Raw genomic sequence first — 23,234 nt, 5'->3', positions numbered from 1 at the left:
CAGAATCTACAAACAAGGTTATTGTCAATAATTTAAAGAAGCGTTTGGAAGAGTTAGAAGGAAATTGGCCAGAGGTGCTACCTGGTGTTTTATGGGCATATCGCACAACAGCAAAAACGAGCACAGGAGAAACACCCTTTTCGTTAGGTTATGGAGCTGAGGCTCTGATTCCAGTTGAGATAGGAGAACCAAGCACACGATTCATGCAAGCGACACAAGAATCTAATGACGAAGAGACGCGGGTCAATTTGGATCTACTGGAAGGCAGGAGAGAAGTTGCATTAATAAGAATGGCAGCACAAAAACAAGTCATAGAACGATATTACAACAGGAAAGCACGCCTCAGATTCTTTAAAGTTGGGGACTTCGTACTTAAAAAGGTTTTCCAGTCTACAAAGGCAGCCAACACGGGTAAATTGAGTCCAACTTGGGAAGGACCCTATAGAGTTCGTGACATTGCAGGCAAGGGAGCATATGAATTGGAGACAATGGATGGCAAAGTACTACCTTCACATTGGAATGTTGTTCATTTGAAGAGATATTACTTCTAAGGAATACCCATGGTCAGGTATCACCATTTTACATTTAATTTTTTTTTGAATTGTTAAAATTTTACTAACGATTTTAGATGATAGGCAAAAAGCTAGCCCGTACTAAATGATGAGTCACGACCTGTAAGGCACACGGAATAACCTAAAATTCCTGGCCTAGGGTTACAATTATTCTGATAGAAATTTAAACGGGTTAAGCAGTCTTCATCTATAATCGTACCTCCGAGTCCCGTATGTATTTCCTTTTCAGGAAAAGGACCAAATGAGAGAAACTATCAAGTGCTCGAGGCTTCATACTTCAACACTCAAACACTTGGGGCACTACATAATATACACAAGTATATATAAAGAAGGCAAATAAGATTGAAGAAAAATCAAGTGCAGAGTAATACAAGTCACATGAAGTCATGAGTCAAGGCTAAAGAAAACCTTACTGTAGTTAGGGTAAAAGCTATGTACTGAAGCAGGTTGTAAAGAAAAACCTTGCATTTATTGTTCTAAAACGGGTTATAAAGAAAAACCTCGTGTGTGTTTATTATTTTTTCTTAAAAATCTGTTACAAGGAAAAACAGTTACGAGAAAGTTATAGATGTAATTCAAATACAAGTAAGATGTTATTCAAAACTTTTCAAGGCTCAAAGTAAAAACTTGTTAATATTATTCCAAAGAAATATGTGTGTTCCTATTTCTTTTATCGTATGCTAACACCATTATGAAGTCGAGATGTCTTCTTCATTAAGTGTCGAAATATAAAAGGGCCCTCTTTTATAAAACTCGTGTTTAAATCATGAGATTAACAGAAGCATTTTCAAATAATAAAAATGCAAAATTATTCTATAAGTCCTTAAGAATAAAGGCAAGAATAAAAGCAAACAGAAGTTAAAATAATAACATAAAAAACTTCTTGAATATTTAAAGACTAAGTAAGAACTTAGTCGCAAAACTACGAAATTGTTTATACAAATCGCCCCATGAAAGACTTGGGGACTTGCGTTCTAAAATCAACCCTCAAATGATAACCAAGGGTTTGGTTACAAATGTCTAAAATAATCTTTCAAAAGAATCCTAAAGCCTTAAACATACTTTTTCAAAAAGGTACCTGCAAAACGGGAATTTAAAGCAATGAAAATTTTTTCACTAAGAAGAGAGAACTGAAGAAGGATCATCAACGGGCTCAACTTGGGCAGGATTAGGAGCACCAACAGACGAGGTCTCAGCTTGGCTTGCAACAGGAGGCACAATTGAGCTTAAAGAAGGAGAGACACCCGTGGTAATTTCGGGGTTCACAAGAACTTCAACAACGGGAGTTTTAACCATGGAAGTTTCAATCACGGGAGCTTCAACTTCGGGAGATGAAAAATCTTGTGTTTGTTGAGCTCGTTCAATGGTTTCATTCACCTTGGCTAATTCTGATTCCAGGTTGAAGCTTTCTTGGCCCATTTCCAGTAAGGTGTCACGACGGGAATTTAAGAATGCCCAACTTACCTCAACATCAGTTTTCTCTTCAAGGATTTCATAATCCCTCTCCCAAGCAGCGATTTCATTTTTGAGCTCTTCATTCTCAACAAAAACAGAACTATAAGAAGATTGAAGGGTGGCATGAGAACTCTCCAAAGCATGCACCTTATCAACAGAGGCTCGAAGATCCTCCTGTGCCTTAGTAAAATTCTGAACCAGCTCCCCGGCATAAATTTCTTTCTGATTCAAAAGATCCTTCAACGCCCGGATCTCTTCACTGGCCATGGATAACTGTTCGAAAAATGAAGACTCAAGGCGCTCCCTTTCCTTCTCTGCCTGACTCGATGAAGCCCTGATGACCGCCAGCTCCGAAGTTAATGCTCGTACCTGCTGTTCTAAGGTACTTCTTCTCTCTTGTAAATCCTCCATGTCGATTTGAGCGCTGTCAAACTGTTCCTTCCAGTTGTTTGCTTCCAACTGGGAATCACATGCCACCTTCTCCAAGAGGGAGATTCTGCTCATTAGCTCAGTGCCAATAAGATTGGCCTACGTAAAGAAAAGAGAAGTAAGAATCCCAAAGTCAAAAATTTTTACAGAATGAAGAAAAGTAGGAAAGGAAAATACCTTTAAAGTGGCATGCACTATGTCATTCATGAGAGTGAGGTTGCTATGGCTCTCAAGCTTTGCTTTCTCGATGGGGCCAATCAAAGGCTCGAGCCAAATATCAGCTTGACCGGACTTTCTCAAAAGGCTGTTGTTAGCAGGAAACTCAATGGTTACGCTCCTCATAGCAGTACTCCTACTTGAAGAGCCCACCTCCGTATGGTGAACAATAGGTGGAGGAATTGCCAAAGGAGGAACGGTGGAAGAAGGAACAGAAGCAACAGTTGATGAAGGTAAAGAAGCAATCACAGGTACGGGAGATGAAAAGGAAGATAGGGGAAGCTCATCTAGAACAGGTCCTAAGTTTCCACTACCAAAACCACTAACAAAAAGTTGATCGATAGACTCACGAGTGTCGTGAGGAGAGATGTCATCATCGTCAGGAATGATAACTGGAGTAACAACAGGCTCGGAAAGAGACAGATGATGGGAGACTTCAGCCTCGTCATTAGAGACGATACGTCTCCTGGCTCGTGGTCTCGTCACCAGGGAGCCCTCATCTTCTTCCTTTGAATCTTCTTCCTCAATAGCTTTTCTTTTTGAAGAACCCAAGAATATATCTTGGGCTGAAGAGGTACGAATACTCAAAGAGTCACGAGAACCTGTGATTGCCTCTGCGGTGACTCCCCGAATAGCAAATCCTGATAAAAAGAAGGATAAAAGTTAGAACAAAGAAAATATTTATATACAGACAAGGCAAAATAGAAACTCTTACCATGAGTTTTTACTTTCCAACCGTAACGGTTGGAAAGGTTTTTCCACGACCTACCCTCCATTGGAGCGGTCTTCAACAATTTTCCTACCCAACCACGGAAGTTGGGCACGGTCTCCACAACACCCATGGTTGCTGAAAAAAGAAAAAGCAGCGGCATTAGAAAAGTTGAAAAAGCTTGTAAGGGAAAGGCACGAGGAAGATTTAACACTTACGTGCAAAGTTCCACTTCTCAGGAAAAGGAACGTTATTTTCACCCACTAAACCAGCAGTGGGGGCAGCAACAAACCGAGCATATCAGCCACGATCTTTATCATCCTCGGGGCTCACTAAAACCCTCTTGCTCCTGGCTGCTAGGGTAAACACGCCGTTGCGAAAAAGCCTAGGGGAATAAAGATGAATTAGGTGGGGAAAAGTAAATTCAACCTTCGCCAGGTTAGTGAGGTGCCTCAAGCATGTGACAGCCCTCCAAACAATTGGACCAATTTGACCCAAACATACGTTGAAAAAATGGCAAAAGTCTAGAATGACCGGGTCAATGGCCGGTTTAAACCCTAGAGTGAAAGGGTATGTGTAAACAAAAGAGAATCCGATTAAGTAAGAACTGATCCTTTGATTTGGGTTAGGAATGATAATGGGAAAATCATCACTCCGATAACAATCCTTACGAACTATAGGAGTTAAAATATCTGTGATTTGAGTGGGGAAAGCGTCAACACGGTCTAAAGAGGCAACTTGGGTCCTGAGAGATTCTCTATCATGGTGAAAAAAATCTCTGTTGGGACTATTTCTTCAACTATAGGCTCACGAAGGGGCTCAGAGGATTCTTTATTCCTAGAAGAGGACCTCTGAGAAAGGGAACCTCTAGTCCAAGAAGAAGGACCCGAGCTAGAAGAAGGAGTAGATGTGCTACCACCACGAGCAGACCCCAAGCTATGGAGTCTACCCCCTCTTCTGTGCCTAACAGGAGCATTGGGGAAGTTGTCTAAAATGGGGGTTCTCCTAGGGTTAGGGTTTGGTGAAGCCATGACAAAGAAGATTGAAGTACAACAGAAGAGAATAAGAATTTTTCGAAGAATTAAAGTGTTTGACACGCTTTATGTGGTAAAAGACAAGTAAAGAAGCTATATTTATACTAATGGGTAACCGGCAGAAGGAAAAAGTACAATGATGGAAGAGCTATAATAATGATAACTGACACTTCGTGAATAGGGAAGCAGCAAAAGAAAGCCTAAGAAAGTGCTGCAAAACTAAAGAGCCAATAAGAGGATGACACGTGTCTAATGCATTAAATGGAAGTGACAATTGAAGCGTCAATTCTGTCATAGCGTTAATGGTGACAAAAAGTCTCTTTTAAATGAATTCCACTTCCCAAATATTCAAACTGATGAATAAATGGAAAGTGGGGGGACTATCTGTATTGGGGAAAATTGTATTCTACATACAAGGTGACGTGTCAGGACACGTGGATTGGTCAAAAGATCAATAAATCTCAATTAGACACGATTCAAGAATTGTAAAACAGACACGAGCAAAGAAGGAGGAAGAGGCACGGGACATCAAATAAGTAGCACGACGCCCGTACCTATTTAAATCATTTATATCCGGCATCAGAAGGAATGAATCTGGTTATAAAAAAGCGTGCAGATACAACATTTAATGGGTATTAAATGTTGAGTCCGTTAAGGAATATATATTCAATGTAATGATTGTGTAACGTACTCCCTCCGGTCCATAATAAGTGATTTTTTGGCCTTTTTCTTGTGGTCCAAAATAAGTGATTTTTCCAGATTTCAAGAATGAATTAATTATTTTTTTCCTACATTGTCCTTGAAGTAAATGGTGTTGGAATATGTGTTAGGAGTGTTTATGTGAGATAGTAAAGGTTAATATGGTCAATTCCATTGCTAATTAATGCTAAAAGGTGAATTTCTTAATTTGTGTGAAAACATCCAAAAAATCACTTATTTTGGACCGGAGGGAGTAGCATTTAATATCTTTAATTATTCATAATAGCCTCATTATGATTTAGGCATAACATACATTCTCAAAGGTACCTATAAAAAGGAGATAGGTGATCAGTTGTGGGACACACGAAAAAGCTATTGAAATATACATTGGTATCACTTGTTTTTCTTGATTATCATATTGCTACTCAGAATTATTTCTTTTATTTATTTCTTTGATTATCAGTAACCCGAGTTCTTCTAGATTCTAGCTTTGACTAAAATTCCATTTTTTGGTTAAACAAGCTCCAGGCACATAAAAAAAGCTCAAACTTTGGACTTTTTATTTATTTAACTTATGACTGACCCGTGGAAGTCCACTATAAGATGAGGATGGTCATGACTAAGAGGGTGTTTGGATGGGCTTTTAAGCTGTCAAATCAGTTTTTAAGCTTTTTCTAGCTTTTTCTGTGTTTGACAAAGTTAAAAAGTGCTTAAAATAAGTTAAAAATTGCTTAAAAAAAGCCAAAAACAATAAGTTGAGCAATCTCAACTTATTGTTTTTTGGCTTAAAAGCTATTTCTATTAAAAAATAACTTTTTTTAAGCCAATCCAAACGGCACTAAGATTGGAGATTAGTCCAACTTTGTATCTCCATTTGTTGGCCAGTCACCAACTAAAAGCACGTAGGGGAAAAAGCATTTCAAAAGGAAAATTTTAATACAGACTTTATGTTATACAATTGTCACGATCCAAAATTCATTAGTCGTGATAGTACCTAATCCGACCCGTTAGGTCAGCTAATTAAAGTTAACACAATTGTAATAAAATAAATGTGATCAACAAATGATATGACTGGATTCTATACAAAATTCCAAGGACTGGTAGTATAAGACATGAGCTACTAAGACTAGATTGTTGTAAAAACGGATATGAAATAAATACAACTTCTGTTTGAAATGTACTTAAACAGAATTTAACTCTAGAACTACCCAGGGACAAGTGGTAGCCACATCCAGAAGGCACGAACATCTTCAAAGTAAGCCCCCATCATTACCCGCAGCTCCGCTCCAAAATCCGCACGCAAGGTGCAGAAGTGTAGTATGAGTACAACCGACTCCATGTACCAAGTAAGCATCTTGACTAACCTCGGTGAAGCAGTGAAAAGACTTTTTAGATAAAAGATACATACTGATATAGCCTGTGTAGTAAGCTAGAAATAGAACAATCTACGACATAACAGAAAAGAATACAAGGAATGAATGTGCGAAATAGTAAATAATTACTAGAAGAAGTCAGGATTTAATATTCCTCAATACCTAAACAAATCCTTTCTTTAGAGCGATAACCAATAAACCACGATAGTAAATCCATAACTCTCGTAGTGTGAGAAATATACTCAAGATGTCAAGTCAATGGAACGACAACACCCTTCGCGTATTTATCTCATCCTTACCAAATATACGTAAAACAATACCATCCGGGCGAAAGAAACACCAATAGCAGTAATGAAAAATTAGAAAATACACAAGTAGCAACAACGAACAAGGCAGTACATATGGACAACGATAACAAACTAGCTAGAAGGCATAGAAATAATAATAGCAATTAGGAAAGAAGAATATAAATCTCACTAACTAGCATGGTAGAAGGCCTAGGTACAAATATATCAAACAAGAGGGAAAGCATGATCTTTATGAGCTAACAAACAGAAGTCATGAATAACTAACATGATAGAAAGCTTATTCGAAAGTGCAACAAATGAGGAACGACATGGGTGTAGATATAACAACGAAAATGAAAATATGATATTTGAAAGTTAAACAGATAGAAGGCATGGACAACACAACAATAATTGAGATAGAGGACAAAGACAAAACAACAACGACAAGTCACATAAAAAACATAGGTACGACAGTAAAAACTCAAAGTTAAGGCATGAACGTTTACACAAGGAAAATATATCACAACATAATGCATGTCCCTCGCCTTCGCTTGCAAGGAAACACCCTTCGTGCCATGAACGCATAATAATATAGAAGCATGATAACATAAATTAAATGGTACGGCATGAGCCTTCGTGCTTTTGCTCCCATCCTCACATGATAATGTAAATGAGATGGCGCGACATTAACCTTCGTGCTTTACACTTTTCTTCACATGATAAAGTATATGAAAGGCACGACATCGTCCTTCTTGCTTTACACTCTTCCTCACCAAGCATATGTATATCCATGACAAGCAAGGTAGGAAGTATAAATAACATCAAGGAGAGTGATTAAACGAATATTCTAAATGAACATCAATCACAACTTTCGAGCCAACACTAGTTCAGTAAACCCTCAAGAACCTTATTGTTCAAGTATTTCAACGAGTCTCAAAAATGATCTTCAACTCAAGTATAGAATCTAATATCTCAAGAATAACGGTCGTAGCGATGTATTAATTATTAAGCATAATGATGGCCGAATTAGACATATCAATTGTTACTCAAAATCCATCAAATTTTAATCAAGTTAAAACAAGCTAAATCTTGGTTTCTAACATTTAATTTCATATTCTTGGTAATCTAGAAGTCAAGTAAGATATGAAACAAGGACGCCACGTAATTTCTACAAGGCATAATTAATCGTATAATTTACCCCCGAGCATTTAACCCTGGCACATGCATATATGCTCGTCACCTCACATATGTATCACCTCTGCATGTAGCAAATAATATCAATTAGTACGAAAACTTCTCAGCAAAGTTAGGCAAGACACTTACCTCAAACAAGCCAAGTCGATACACTAGAAGCACAATCCCACTCAAATCATCCTCCGAACGGCTCGAAACTAGCCAAAAGCAACTCAAAGACATCAAATAATACCTAAGAAAACAATTCCAAATGATAAAAGTAGAATCTTTGATCAAAATCCCGAAGTCCACTAAAAAGTCAAACCCGAGCCCGCACCTCGGAACCCGATGAAACTCACATAATCCGATAACTCATTCAATTATGAGTCAATCCATACTAGTTTCACTCAATTTTGACTCAGAATCGATGTTCAAAACTCAAAAATTCACTTTAGGAAAATTTAGACAAAACCCCCCAATTTCTCTTTTAAAATCATGAATCAAACGCCAAAAACGAGAATGAAATTACGAAATATAATCAAAATCGAGTAGAATACATTTACCACAATCTATGTGGTGAAAATCGCCTCCACGATCGCCCGAATCCGAGCTCCATAGCTCAAAATATGCTAAAATATCCGAAACCTTCGAAATTGAGTACTTTCTATTCATTAGACAAGAATACCCTACACGATCGCGGGACATTCTTCGTGATCGCGAAGAACAAACTCAGCAGCCTTTCAAAGTACATTACACGATGACGTAGTTACCCACATAAATGCGATGATTAGCTTCATATGCATTATGCGATCGCAACAAATAATGCGAACGCGAAGAAGAAATAGTCACTGCCCAGCTCAGTCCAAACCACTACGTGAACGCGTGAGTACTTGCACGAACGCGATGCACAATCTGCAGCAGTCTACGCGAACGCGTCTGAGGACTCGCAAACGCGAAAAAGATCAAATACTCTGCTCCAATTTGCCCTTACGCGATTGCACCTCTAAGATCGCGATCGCGAAGAACCCTTAGTGCACTAGACTTCAGCAGAAACCAGCAATGCGATATGAAGAAAAAATGGTCCGAAATCGATCCGAAACACGCCCAAGCCCCTCGGGACCACATCCAAACATTCCAACAAGTCTCGTAACATATCACGAACCTACTCGAGGTCTCAAATCACACATAACAACATAGAATTGACGAATCGCACCTCAAATCAAAATGAATAAACTTTGAAGTTTCAACATCTAAAACTCGTGCTGAAACATATCGAATCAACCCGGAATGAACTCAAATTTTGCACACAAGTCCCAAATGACATATCGAAGCTATTCCAATCCCCGGAACCACAATTTGAATCCGACAAAGTCAACTTCCGGTCAAACTTATGAACTTTCCAAACCTTCAAATTTCTAACTTTCGCCAACTAGTGCCGAATCCTTCTAGAAATATCCAAATGCAAATCCGGGCATACGCCCGAGTCCAAAATTATCATCCGGACCTAATGGAACCATCAAAACTCTAATCCGAGGTCAAATGCTAAAAAGTCAAACTTGGTCAACTCTTCCAACTTAAAGCTTCAATCATGAAGTTTCTTCCAAATTGATTTCGAATAACCTGAAAACCAAAACCGACGATTCACACAAGTCATAATACATCATGCGGAGATACTCGCACTCTCAAACTACCGAGCGAAGTGCAAATGCTCAAAAAGACCGGTGGGGTCATTATATTCTTCCCCACTTAAACATACGTTCGTCCTCAAACGTGCCAAGAGTTGTTCCAAGGTCATCAAATCACGGTGTAACCTTACTATGCACATACCCGGAGGTGGTCCCACGTCATCCCAACCCATATAAACCTGTCAACACCACATAATTGAAGATCCTTACTTTAACCTTAGTTCATAAGCCTTAGAACCCAAATTTCCAACATCCGGAATTTCTAACAAGGCCCGAATCTCGCATCTACACATTGTATAAGTCTGAACAAGCTGTATTAAGTCATAACCATAACCCAAGATGTAATAACATGATATACCACATCACTCAGATACTCACAGCAGTAACTGCTGACCACCATGGCTGCCCAAAAACAAATTCAGTACCGGTAGTAAACCTCATATCGATTAGAACCTCATTCAAAACCTTCATACATTGCCGATGATGAAAGAAACATGCAGAATCTCTTAACTACTCATCTGATCAATAAGCCAAGAATCTCACTCGTCCGACCAGGGCTATTGCCCAAATCCTCGGCAGAAATATAGTATCATTCTTCCAAACATTCCTTATCCCAATACGATAGTGCAAATCTCAGGTCTAGAAACCTCATCCCAGCTAATACAAACATCCTTACCGATAAGTCTCAACAAAAATCATATGGAGCCCTACATAACGTTGTTCCGTACACAAAACAAGTAATAATTCACACATGATGGATAACGGTTGGAAAGTTAAATAAGAAGACTACTAAGCCAATTAAGTAGGCAGGGTAATTTTAACATTTTCCTATGAGCTATTTTCGACAAGGTGAAAGCAAAATACACGAAATAAGCATAAGGAGTCACATTTCATCAAAGTACCGTTGTGACGCACAACCTGATCCCATCATATCAATCCACATAGGGTACCCATCGAGCCATAATACTCGGGTTCACTGACCACATGTGCGTCAACAGCAAGCACGATAAAGTGCACAAAATGTAACTATGGGAAGATGATTAGGCACAAAGAATGCTGAGAAAGGCAAGTACAACTATGGTTTAATAAGCAAATCAACATCACGAGGGCCATCTCACCCATAACGCCATGAGGCCTAAACTGAATTACAATATGCGTGCGAAGAATCAGGGAACCCCCACAACCCATCATAGCATAAGAGAGAAGCACACAACATAGACCAAGGCGCGAATAACATCCATTCCGCTAGATGATATACCTATAGTGCTGCGCAGGAGTAAACAAATCCGATCTGATACAGTATACACATTCTCATTAGGCACACAAATACTCCTGAAACCAAATTCCGATCATTCCCAAATAGGTAAATAACCTTCCACAAGTCCATAGCATCTTTTTCATAACACACACCATCAATCACTCAATCCGTACATTTCTTCATAATTCGCAATCAAGCAATAGTTTACCAACAAGAACATCCAGTCTCCAAACCTCATGTATACCAGAATTTCCATATCCGATCTCAACATTGTCACTCAATTGTCTGATACGTCACTCATACTCCATCGTCTTATAGAAAAATAGCCACAAGTCAAAACACAATGCACCTACCAACAGTCGAACTCTCCTCTGGCGAAGACAAATAGTGCCAGCATAATCTTAAACATCCGAAATCGTCCGTGTCATCAAGAACTCACATCATTCCCTCCAAAACTAAACCACCTTGTACATGCAACTTTTCAACCCCACACGATGTATCGCCTCTAACATGCTAACTCGTGACACTACGAAAATTCCATAATCAACTCTAATCCATGAGCAAATTGAACATCTCATCAATCGCGAACCTTTCACTTAACTCAATCTAGGAGAACATCACCACACACAATTAGCTTCTATACCTGTAGCAAGCACCAACTTCGGCCGTGGTCATAACCATGATGAATCCTTCGGAACTCATTAACACATAATCGAGTCATCAGAACCGATTGCCTCTAACTCAACCGAGTAACACAGGCTGCTAACCCGAAAATAGCTCGATCCGATATGCTCGCTCTGAAAGAACCTTCTGCGAATCCGAGGTCGTTTCTTGCATCTCTCCAATATTGCTATGTAAATTCATTCTTGGCATAGAACTACCGCATATTCGATCACCATTCGCTACCATTCTCAAACCCTACCCATACACAAATTTAGAAGTCCTTAAATGCTACATAAGACCTGGAACTCGTCAGAACCTTCTCGATAACCACTCACGTTACTCTAATCTTCAATACACAGCTAATACGCATCGAGCAACTGCGCTTTACCAGCACATGACTATTCGAAGAAATAACAGCAATCCCTTAGCCCAAAAACTGATACAACGCATGATCCTACAATCCGATCGTCATTAGCAGACTCTCCCACTTAGCCCGAAGTCATAGAACACCGTATAGGCAATCCAAAGTACCATATCTTCATAGCATGCCCCGATCCCGCATAGCTATTTAGCTGAATACTTCAAAAACTCGTGCAATACTGGTCATAGAACACTCCGAAGACTCTGCCAAGCGCTTACCCGTCCTTGCAATAGTCAAACAACTTCCCCAAATGCTCCGAAATTATAATATATGCATCCCACCGAATGGAAACTTCATACGAAACACACGATCCAAACTCATCACGCAGGAGATAACCCACCGGTTGTACTCAAATCGACAGCTTACAATGAACCCACCTTAATCACAACAGCTAGGCTACCAGCTCGTCTTCCCAATTCTGTGCTTACCAACCAGATATAAGAACCCGCCTCTTATCATAAATGAACGACTGGAAGATTTAACACTGCATCTGCTCCCAAGACTAGACAGCACATCGTGATGATAATCAAGCATCCATAGCCCTTCGTAATCCATCTGCAACATCACAGATCGTCGGCATATAACGAATACTAAGTGCGCCACATCACATATGAACGAATAGGAAGAATCAAAATCATAAGCTTCAAGCTGAAACAAGGTCGCGCGATAAGGAAAGAAAAAGGGAAATTTTCCTAAATGCCCTGTAGCCTCCCGAAGATAGGTATGGACGTCATCATACCGATCCGCAAAACTCTACTAGACACTTGCTCATGACTCGCACAACCTACGAACCTAGGGATCTGATACTAACTAGCCACGACCCAAAATCCACTAGTCGTGAAGGAACCTAACCCGACCCGTTAGGTCATCCAATTAATAGGTAACACAATTCTAATAAAATAAATATGATCAACAAATGATATGACTTATCCCATACAATATCCCAAGGACTGGTAGTACAAGGCATGAGCTACTAACACTAGATTGTTGCAAAAACGGATATGAAATAAATACAACTTCTGTTTGAAATGTACTTAAAACGAATTCAACTCTAGAACTACCCAGGGACAAATGGTATCCACATCCAGAAGGCACGAACATCTTCAGAGTCAGCCCCCGTCATCACTCGCAGCTCCGCTCCAAAACCTGCACGCAAGGTGCAGAAATGTAGTATGAGTACAACCGACCCCATGTACCCCCCGTAAATATCTTGACTAACCTTGGTGAAGTAGTGACGAGGATTTTTAGTTAAAAGATACATACTGATATAGACTGTGTAGTAAACTAGCAATAGAACAATACTACAACATAATAGAAAAGAATACAAGGAACGAATATGCGAAACAGTAAATAATTACTAGAAGAAGTCAGGATTTAATATTCCTCAATATCTCGACTAATCCTTTCTTTAGATCGATAACTAATAAACCACGATAGTAAATCCATAACTCTCATAGTGTGAGAAATGTACTCAAGATGTCAAGCCAATGGCACGGCAACACCCTTCCTACATTTATCTCATCCTTACCAAATATACGTACAACAATACCATCAGAGTGAAAGAAATACCAATAACAGTAATGACAAAGTTAAAAATACACAGGTAGCAATAATGAACAAGGTAGTACATATGGAAAGCGGTAATAGACTAGGTAGAAGGCATAGAAATAATGAAAGCAATTAGGAAAGAAGAATATAATCTCACTAACTAGCATGGTAGAAGGCCTAGGTGCAAATATATCAAACAAGAGGGAAAGCATGACCTTCATAAGCTAACAAATAGAAGGCATGAATAACAAACATGCTAGAAAGCTTATCCGAAAGAGCAAATGAGGAACTGCATGGTTGTAGATATAACAACGAGAAGGAAAATATGATATTTGCAAGTTAAACAGACTGAAAGCATGAGCAACACAACAACAATTGAGATAGAGGACAAAGGCAGAACAACAACGAGAAGTCACGTAGAAAACATAGGTACAACAATAATAGATCAAGGTAAAGGCATGAACATTTACACAAGGAAAAGATATCACAACATAATGCATGTCCCTCGTCTTCGCTTGCACGGAAACACCCTTCGCGCCATGAACGCATAATAATATAGAAGCATGATACCATAAATTAAATGGTACGGCATCAGCCTTCGTGTATTTGCTCTCATCCTCATATGATAATGTAAATGAGATGGCACGACATCACCCTTCGTGCTTTACACTTTTCTTCACATGATAAAGTATATGAAAGGCACGACATCATCCTTCGTGCTTTACACTCTTCCTCACCAAGCATATGTATATCCATGACAAGAAAGGTAGGAAGCATAAATAACATCAAGGAGAGTGATTAAACGAATATTCTAAATGAACATCAATCACAACTTTCGAGCCAATACTAGTTCAGTAAACCCTCAAGAACCTTATTGTTCAAGTATTTCAACGAGTCTCAAAAATGATCTTCAACTCAAGTATAGAATCTAATATCTCAAGAATAACGATCATAGCAATGTATTAGTGATTAAGCATAATGATGGACGAATTAGGCACATCAATTGTTACTCAAAATCCGTCAAATTTTAATCAAGTTAAAACAAGCTAAATCATGGTTTCTAACATTTAATTTCATATCCTTGGTAATCTAGAAGTCAAGTAAGATATGAAACAAGGACGCTACGTAATTTCTACAAGGCATAATTAATCGTATAATTTACCCCCGAGCGTGATTAACCCTGGCACATGCATATATGCTAGTCACCTCACAAATGTATCACCTCTGCATGTAGCAAATAATATCAATTAGTACGAAAAATTCTCTCAACAAAGTTAGGCAAGACACTTACCTCAAACAAGCCAAGTCGATACACTAGAAGCGCCATCCCACTCAAATCATCCTCCGAACGGGTCGAAACTAGCCAAAAGCAACTCAAAGACATCAAATAATACCTAAGGAAATAATTCCGAATGATAAAAGTGGAATCTTTGATCAAAATCCCGAAGTCCACTAAAAAGTCAAACCTGGGCCCGCACCTCGGAACCCGAAGAAACTCACAAAATTCGATAATTCATTCAATTACGAGTCCAACCATACTAGTTTCACTCAATTCTAACTCAGAATCGATGTTTAAAACTCAAAAATTTACTTTAGAAAAATTTAGACAAACCCCCCCAATTTCTCTTTTAAAATCATGAATCGAATGCCAAAAACGAGGATGAAATTACGAAATATAATCAAAGTCGAGTAGAATACAATTATCCCAATCCATGTGGTGAAAAGCGCCTCCACGATCGCCTGAATCCGAGCTCCATAGCTCAAAATATGCTAAAATATCTGAAACCTTCGAAATAGAGTACTTCATATTTATTGGACAGGAACACCCTACGCGATCGCGGGACATTCTTCGTGATCGCGAAGAATAAACTCAACAGCCTTTCAAAATACATTACGCACATTATGCGACCGCAACAAAATACAATGCGAAAGCGAAGAAGAAACAGTCACTGCCTAACTCAGTCCAAACCACTATGCGAACGCGTGAGTACTTGCGCGAACGCGATGCACAATCTGCAGCAGCCTATGCGAACGCACGTGAGAACTCGTTAACGCGAAGAAAAAGAAATACTCTGCTCCAATTTTCCCTTACGCGATCGCACCTCTATGTCCGCGATCGCGAAGAACCTTTAGTGCACCGGACTTCAGCAGAAACCAGCAGTGCGATATGAAGAAAAAATGGTCCGAAATCGATCCGAAACACACCCAAGCCCTTCAGGACCACGTCCGAACATTCCAATAAGTCTCATAACATAACACGAACCTACTCGAGGCCTCAAATTACATATAACAACATGGAAACAACGAATCACACCTCAAATAAAAATCAATGAACTTTGAACTTTCAACTTCAAAAACTCGCGCCGAAACATATCAAATCAACCCAGAATGAACTCAAATTTTGCACACAAGTGCCAAATGACATATCGAAGCTATTCCAATCTCCGGAACCACAATCCGAATCCGACATCATCAAAGTCAACTTCCGGTCAAACTTATGGAATTTCCAAACCTTCAAATTTCTAACTTTCGTCAATAAGTGCCGAATCCTTCTAGAAATATCCAAATGCGAATCTGGGCATACGCCCAAGTTCAACATCACCATCTGGATCTAATCGAACCATTGAAACTCCAATCCGAGGTCAAATGCTAAAAAGTCAAACTTGGTCAACTCTTCCAACTTAAAGCTTCAATCATGAAGTTCATCCTTCCAAACGAAGTGCAAATGCTCAAAACGACCGGTCGGGTCGTTACAACCATTCCATGTTCTAGTTGGAAACCTTAATCATTTATGGTAATTAAAAGATTAGGATATTCATATTCTTTGGTTTGCTGTAGTAGCATAATTCCTTCCAATTACTCTAAAGGTTGTATGAGAATTGTGCAAAGCATATGCTTATTCGACGATCTTTAAGTTTGGTGTTTGGTATCATTTCATTTTTACTCAAAGGTAGTTTTACCAAAATGTGAACAATAACATCTTAATGGCACTTATGATGCATAAATATTCCCACTAGTCCATAGAAGTTGTAACCTTGCGCATCTACCATGTTTTTTTTCCAGCAGCATTTTGAGCTAAGATAATGGTTTTATTGTACAACAACTTCAACCTTGAAGATTTGGTTCAGCCTACATTAATACATTAACAACCATTAGAATAAATAAAGAGTAAGTTGGAAGGTAGGTAGTTGCTCTACTATGCAACATCTTCCAGTCGCCGAACTAGTTTTCTAAAACCTAAGTCATCATCGGAGATACATCACATTTTTGAAGCTTTGGCGAAGCTGAAAAATATGGATGACTGATCTTCTAGAAGAATCCGCGGGTTACCCTGTTCAACCTGGAAACCAAAAAGGAAAGATGAGAATCTGGATCAATCTCAATTTGAACGACATCGTGCAAACATTTCCATCTTTAATATAGCCTAACACCATGAAAGCAATTTAACAATTGAAGAATGTTCATCATCAGTTGAGAGATCAACATACAGTATGAGCACTAACTTGAATGTCAACACTTGTTTGGTTGTTCATATCAGCAGCCTTAAAGATGTAGGTAATGCAAGTAAAGCATAATAAATAAATGACAACAAAACCATAACTAAATGATGAGGCAGAATTAAGTCATTAAGAATAGTGTCTCTGACCATTGTGTCGCCCGACTTTCCAGATAAGTATAATACAAAATAATTAACCTGAAGAGACTTAAATATGTCAGGGGAAGGAAGATGCAATATGTTGGAATGTTAATAAGAATGGAGTGTTCACCATGAAATCTTACTACAGAGAATCATAAACTATGATGGTGGCTCACGAAGCATGCTTGAATCAAGACAATTTGAGAAGGAGAAGATTTATTAGTTGTAGCAGATGCTATCTATGTGAGAGCTCATGTGAATCAGTTGATCATCTTTTTCTGAATTGTCATTAAACCTGGCAGATTTGGACCATGTTTATGGCTATTTTTGGTGTTCAAGGTGTGATGCCCGAGAACATTGGCTAAGGCAGGATTTTCGCTAAAGGGATGCAAAAGAGAAAATTAAAAAAATTAGAAGAGACTATGGCCGTGAGAATTGAACCAGTGACCTCATAAAGGTTTTGAACCCCCTTGACCACCGAGCTATACTTTTGGGCTGTGTCAAAGGGATTCAAAATATAATAAATAGAGGTATACAACAAATTTTGCTTTATATATGTACGGTGTAATTTTCCGTCGAAGGCCGCTCCCCCCTAAATCCGCCCCTGCCTGAGAAGTTCAGAGATTTGTTAGGATGCTGGAAATCAATCTATGCTGGGAAGTGTAAGAAAGAGGCCTGGATTGTCATCCCATTATGCATTGCATGGACAATTTGGATGGAGAGAAATAGGAGATGTTTTGATGGCAAAAAGGAGCAACTTCAAGTCCTGAAATTTAGATGCATTCAAAAACTGTGTTTTTAATTTTCAGGATGTGCTAGACTTGTTAGATTTTATAGAGATCTGATGTACCTTCTAGTGTTTGGTTTTTTCCTGCTGCGTAATTCTCTTGATACTGTAGATTAATAAAATTTTACCTTTTCAAAAAAAAAAAAAAGAACCTACTAGTCCGCTAGTTGTGTTATATTCTTATAATTCATCGATGTCTAGACAGAGTTTAAAGAAGGTAAGCTTGTCAAGACAGTAACTTTACCAGAAACCCTCTATCCAAAATCAGGATATTGTCCGTGTTCAAAACTGTGGAAATGCGATGGGCAATTGTGATAACCGTTGTTTCCTGGCATTCAGTGGCTAGAGTTTTCTGTAGTTTTGAAGTTGTTTCAGTGTCCACATTTGCCGTACATTCATCCAAGCAAAGTACCTGCAGAAAAAATGTAAACTGTCGGTACTCTCTCCCATTTCTTGTACACACCTCCGCACTAACTCCATTTACAATACTACCTTACAAGACTTGAGGAGAGCACGTGCAAGGCAGATTAGCTGCTTTTGACCAACAGAGAATGCTGTTCCAGACCCTTTCAGTTGAACATCCAGTCCACCTACTGCTTCTACCTCCTCCTTGATGTTGCATTTTTCTAGGGCATTCCAGATCTCAAAATCCATGCTCTCTTGCAATGGATCTAGATTTTTCCTGAGATGTTTATATTATGCAGACATGTAAAGGAAGCCATATTGCCAACCAATCATCACTAATATACACATATGCTGTAAGGAAAAAAGGAAGGGAATGTTCTAAAGACAATATGACACAAGAGAAGTAGCAAGTAATGTCATGTCTATATTAATTACCTTATCGATCCTTCAAACAAGAAAGGAGCCTGGGGTACAACTGCGAATCTTGAGCGAAGATATCTGACAGAAACACCAGCAACGTTTATGCCATCAACCATGATAGATCCTCCACATGTTGGGTAGAGCCGAAATATGGCATTCAAAATACTTGATTTTCCTGCACCTGTTCTTCCAATTACACCAACCTGATAGATACTAGGACAGCCTTAAACTTCAATATCACTGGAGTTTGGAGGAGCTAACACTTAAAGCAAAGAAACACAAAATATCACATCACTTGAATCCCATCCCTCCTAGCTGTGCCTTGACAATTACCTTTGACACCTTTGATCATTTTGATATCCTTCAAGGAAAAGACTCAGGACATTGCTCTAGTGCTAGAAAGCTCTCCAAGAAACCCCAACAAAAGTATAATAAAATTTCCAATAGCAAAGTTAAATTTTTTAAGGATATCTAAAGGATAGGAGAATCTGGATGATAAACTAGCCAAATGGTGCAAATTAGAACATCATCGCGGTTAACTATTACGTCTCCTAAAGCTATCATTAGCATCACTAACCCTTAATGACTGGAAAATCTGGATAGTGGAAGCACCAAATAGTGTTAGTGAATTAGCTTTATCTTCACACAAGGTTCCGATTCACTATGATTGTCTAAAGTTCCAGTGAAACACTTTCACTTTAATTGCAATGAAAACAAGGAATTATACAATTGGCCTGATGAGTTGATATAAGAAGTAAACAAGAAACAGATATCCTGAAGCAAACGTCTTCATTTAAAATAAGAAAATTACAATAACTTAATTTTCAACCGTCATCTCTTTCTTATATAGATTTAGGCCATCTTATTGACATGTGATTTTGCAAGTGTCAGATTTGCAACTAAAGGACATGGTAGATATTCAAAGTAGACAACCAGACCTGTGTTCCCCCAGCAATGTCAAAAGAAACACCACACAAAGCAGGAGGCAGTTGTGGCTTGTACTTAAGAGTCACATTGACAAAATTGATCTCTCCTTGATGTGGCCATTGTGGATGTAACGGATGACCTCCAACATCTTCTTCTTGAGGAACATCCATATACTAGAATGGGGAGTAAAAAGGAGTTCTCAACTTGTGCGATAAACTTTTTATGAATAGTATTTTAATTTAGTTACCTGTAGGATCCTCTCAATAGAAACCATCTCTTTCTCTGTTTCCGTGAAACTTGTTAAGAAGCTTCCAAGTAAAGATACAATTGGAGCCGCATATGAGAGAGCCAAGCCAATCTGTTCATATAGAATCAGTACATCAAATTCAAGGAAGATTATGATTGCTTTGCAGAAAAGTGTCAAGAGCAGAAGAACCACTTAAAACTTACCAACCCTGGCGTACCTAAACTGATGGGGAGGTATCCATGAGAACCAATAACTGCCATCACTGCAATGAATGACACGATAAAAGCTGCGAGCAACTGGAAAATTTAAATCTTTCAGTAGCAACTATAGCATCTAGTAATCATGACAATATCAATTTTTGAGTATTATGATATGACTTACAAAAATGAGAAAATGTGTGCACGCCAAAGTTCACAATTCACATTGTCAAACTTAAGAACATGGTGACACAAAATCAGAAGTAGTTCCACTAAAGTGGTACTGACAGCGCAAGACATACCTGAAGGCGCAGGGAGAGCCACAAACTCGCTGTTACTTCTGAATACGAAGTCCTCTGATATGTCATCAGATGCTGATTAAATTTGAGCAGAAAAAAAACCTGCCAAAAAATATAGTTTGTTTGAATGGAAAAACACGAATGTTGGACAATGAGTTCTTCTTAAAAATGAAGGGAAGACATAGCATTCAAAATGATAATTTCCACACACACAAAGGTAGCAATGGGTCTTTCTGTTTGGCAACAAGAGGCTAAAAGGTGCACTTAGTGATGCGGTTTATAAAGCTTGGGATAAACTATGTTCCCTAATTGTGTGATGTACAAGGGAAATTACTAAGGTACTGCCTTCTGACATTCACTGCAATCATACTGTTCCTCTATGTAATAGGGGTGTTAGATACCTATTATATCTATAAGTATATGATATGCTGAAACTAGGGAAGGACAGGATAAAAGAAAAAACTAAACAATTACTTGTGATCATGTTCTGTCAAACAGATGCATTTTTTCAAAAGAAAGATAACACAAGTGTTTTCACTCTCCTATGAATTAGATTTTATCTAAACGTATGTTGTAGTATCATGCTAAAACTGTCAGAAATCCAAGGTAAGAGAAGAAAAGCATAGCAAAACTAGAATTTAGTAGGCAAATTTTAGACAACAGGAACTTCTTTAAGTAACTCCTTCCCTGCGATCAAAGATGTGATTGACCCCACCAGGTAAAGCAGTCAAAAGTTCTTTCAAGAGGGCACAAATGGAAAAGCACAAGCTCTGATTAGCAGGAATGAAAATTTATATCCTCTTGAAAGAAAAGACAAAGATGCTCCTACGAGAGTGATCTTATTTAATTGAAAAACAGGATTAATTACCTCGCATTTAAAGCCTCTTATTGTTGATGATCCATCCAGAGTCTCCGTAAAAGATGCATATATAGGTGACCGAGATACACTGTCAAGTCTACGCAACTCACGTGATGTTGACCTGTAGTACAGCTGAAGATCTTATCATCAGTTATTCTGTCTTAGAGCCTCTAATAAATCATATTATGGAAGTGAAACCACCTATTCCAGTGGCTAAGGGCTCCATATTATTCCGCATCTAGATATTTCATATAAGACTTTGAGAAAAAGGTTACTTTAATAACCTTTATTAACATTCTAGCAATTGTGGATCACTAGCATGATTTCTCAGATTGTGCTTAAGATCAAAAGAGAAACAAAAAGAGATTCAAAGAGAAACTTTGATTTTTTTTTTATTTGTTCATATTTGAAGCAGCACAAATAGATCAATAGATGCATTATACTGCAAAATTTCTTTCTGTGAATACCCATACTTGGCAAGCATTATATACAAAAGGAAAAGTCTAGTTTCTTCGTGCTAGATAATGAATGTAGACATAATCTTATGTAATATACATAGCTAGCATAATTATAAGGATTCACAACATATTTATAGGATTTCCTTTTTGATTCTTTCCATAGTTAGGGCTCTATGTACTTGTATATATACTTGTTACTTCTTGAATACAACACAAGTGAGATTGCTCTATTGTCTCTATATTTAACATGGTATCAGAGCCTCGTTAGAGTTGGGGATTACTGCTCTGCCGGAGTTGACGAGCGTGAGTCTCAAGTGCCGACATAATCTTTTTTCCCGGCAAGGCACTGCCCGACGACACGTGCTGGCGTATGAGACGTCGGTTTTGTATCTAGCTTTCACTCGCAAGATTACCCCTCTGTTTCCGGACAAACCGTGGTGGTTCCCTGACCAACGGACCACGATGCTCTTGTTTTGTTATACTTGGAAGAATATGTCAACTTCTCTTCTCGGTCAGATCTGAAACTTTTGGTTCTCATCTCCCTTTGGCTGATTTGTGTTTTTTATTCACAAATATTAGTTATTGGGGTTGCTCTTCTACGAATATCTACGGATCACGATCATAATTTTTTTCCGATTTGGCTCTCTGATTTGTTAGCTCTTTTGCTGATCTCTATGGCTTCTCTGTTTTGTAATGCTTTTGTTCTCTAATTGGTTGATTTAATTTCTTAATCTCTGGAGAACCAGAAGTTTTGGAGAAAGCAAGGATTGTTTCTTCATTCTCATTTGGATATTGTTTTTTGTTGTTTGAAGAAAGTGGGGACGTGATATAATTCTCTTCGACTTACTGCTGTTTGGATCTAAGCTCTATTGGAGTACTTTTAGTAGAGTTCTGCTGTTTTTCCCTTAAGTTATTTTGATACTTTTGGTTGGGAACATGACGGGAAATAATAAGCAAGGAGGAAATAATGCTACAGCTCCTAGTCCAACAATCTTAGTTTCGGATGAGTTTCTAAAATTCCTTCAATATCATAAATCAGTTAAGGAATCTTCTTCAGCTACTGCCTTTGTTGGGTCAGATAAAACATGTCTTGTTACCTCTTCCAATAAATGGGTGATCGATTCAGGTGGCACAAATCACATGACAGGTAATCCAAATATTTTTTCTAGCTTTCGCTCACATAAAGCACCCTCTCCGGTTACTGTAGCTGATGGATCAACTTGTAGCAGTGTTGGATCTGGGACTGTTAAACCAACTTCCTCTACTACCCTGTCATTTATATTAAGTCTACCAAACTTGGCCTTTAACTTGATTTCTGTTAGTAAAATTACCAAAGACCTTAATTGCTGTGTTGCATTCTTTCCCGATCATTGTTTGTTTCTAGATCTTAAGACAATGCAGGTTATTGGTAAAGGATATTTATCTGGTGATCTCTATATTCTTGATGAATGGGAGCCACGGCCTATTGCATGCTCT

General features: G+C 38.5%; 1 protein-coding gene across 2 annotated transcripts in view; it reads right to left on the bottom strand.

Moving 5' to 3' along the window:
- Positions 1 to 16,519: 16,519 nt before the first annotated feature.
- The window catches only part of LOC109236928 (ABC transporter C family member 13), a 34,074-nt gene continuing 27,359 nt past the window's right edge, over positions 16,520 to 23,234 (bottom strand). Inside the window, exons 28-36 of one of the 2 annotated variants that reach the window (XM_019403167.1) lie at positions 21,310 to 21,432; positions 20,445 to 20,543; positions 20,149 to 20,241; positions 19,946 to 20,056; positions 19,710 to 19,871; positions 18,787 to 18,974; positions 18,439 to 18,628; positions 18,191 to 18,358; positions 16,520 to 16,862 (exon numbers count right to left, since the gene is read on the bottom strand). In XM_019403167.1, coding sequence (XP_019258712.1) covers positions 16,782 to 16,862; positions 18,191 to 18,358; positions 18,439 to 18,628; positions 18,787 to 18,974; positions 19,710 to 19,871; positions 19,946 to 20,056; positions 20,149 to 20,241; positions 20,445 to 20,543; positions 21,310 to 21,432 — 1,215 coding nt within the window. In that variant the 3' untranslated portion in view covers positions 16,520 to 16,781. Of the gene's footprint in view, positions 16,863 to 18,190; positions 18,359 to 18,438; positions 18,629 to 18,786; positions 18,975 to 19,709; positions 19,872 to 19,945; positions 20,057 to 20,148; positions 20,242 to 20,444; positions 20,544 to 21,309; positions 21,433 to 23,234 lie in introns of those variants that run through there. The other variant, XM_019403168.1, reaches the window with a different exon arrangement.

Source organism: Nicotiana attenuata, unplaced genomic scaffold (assembly GCF_001879085.1).
Source record: "Nicotiana attenuata strain UT unplaced genomic scaffold, NIATTr2, whole genome shotgun sequence".
NCBI lineage: Eukaryota > Viridiplantae > Streptophyta > Magnoliopsida > Solanales > Solanaceae > Nicotiana > Nicotiana attenuata.
This window is presented reverse-complemented; position numbering and strand designations above follow the sequence as displayed.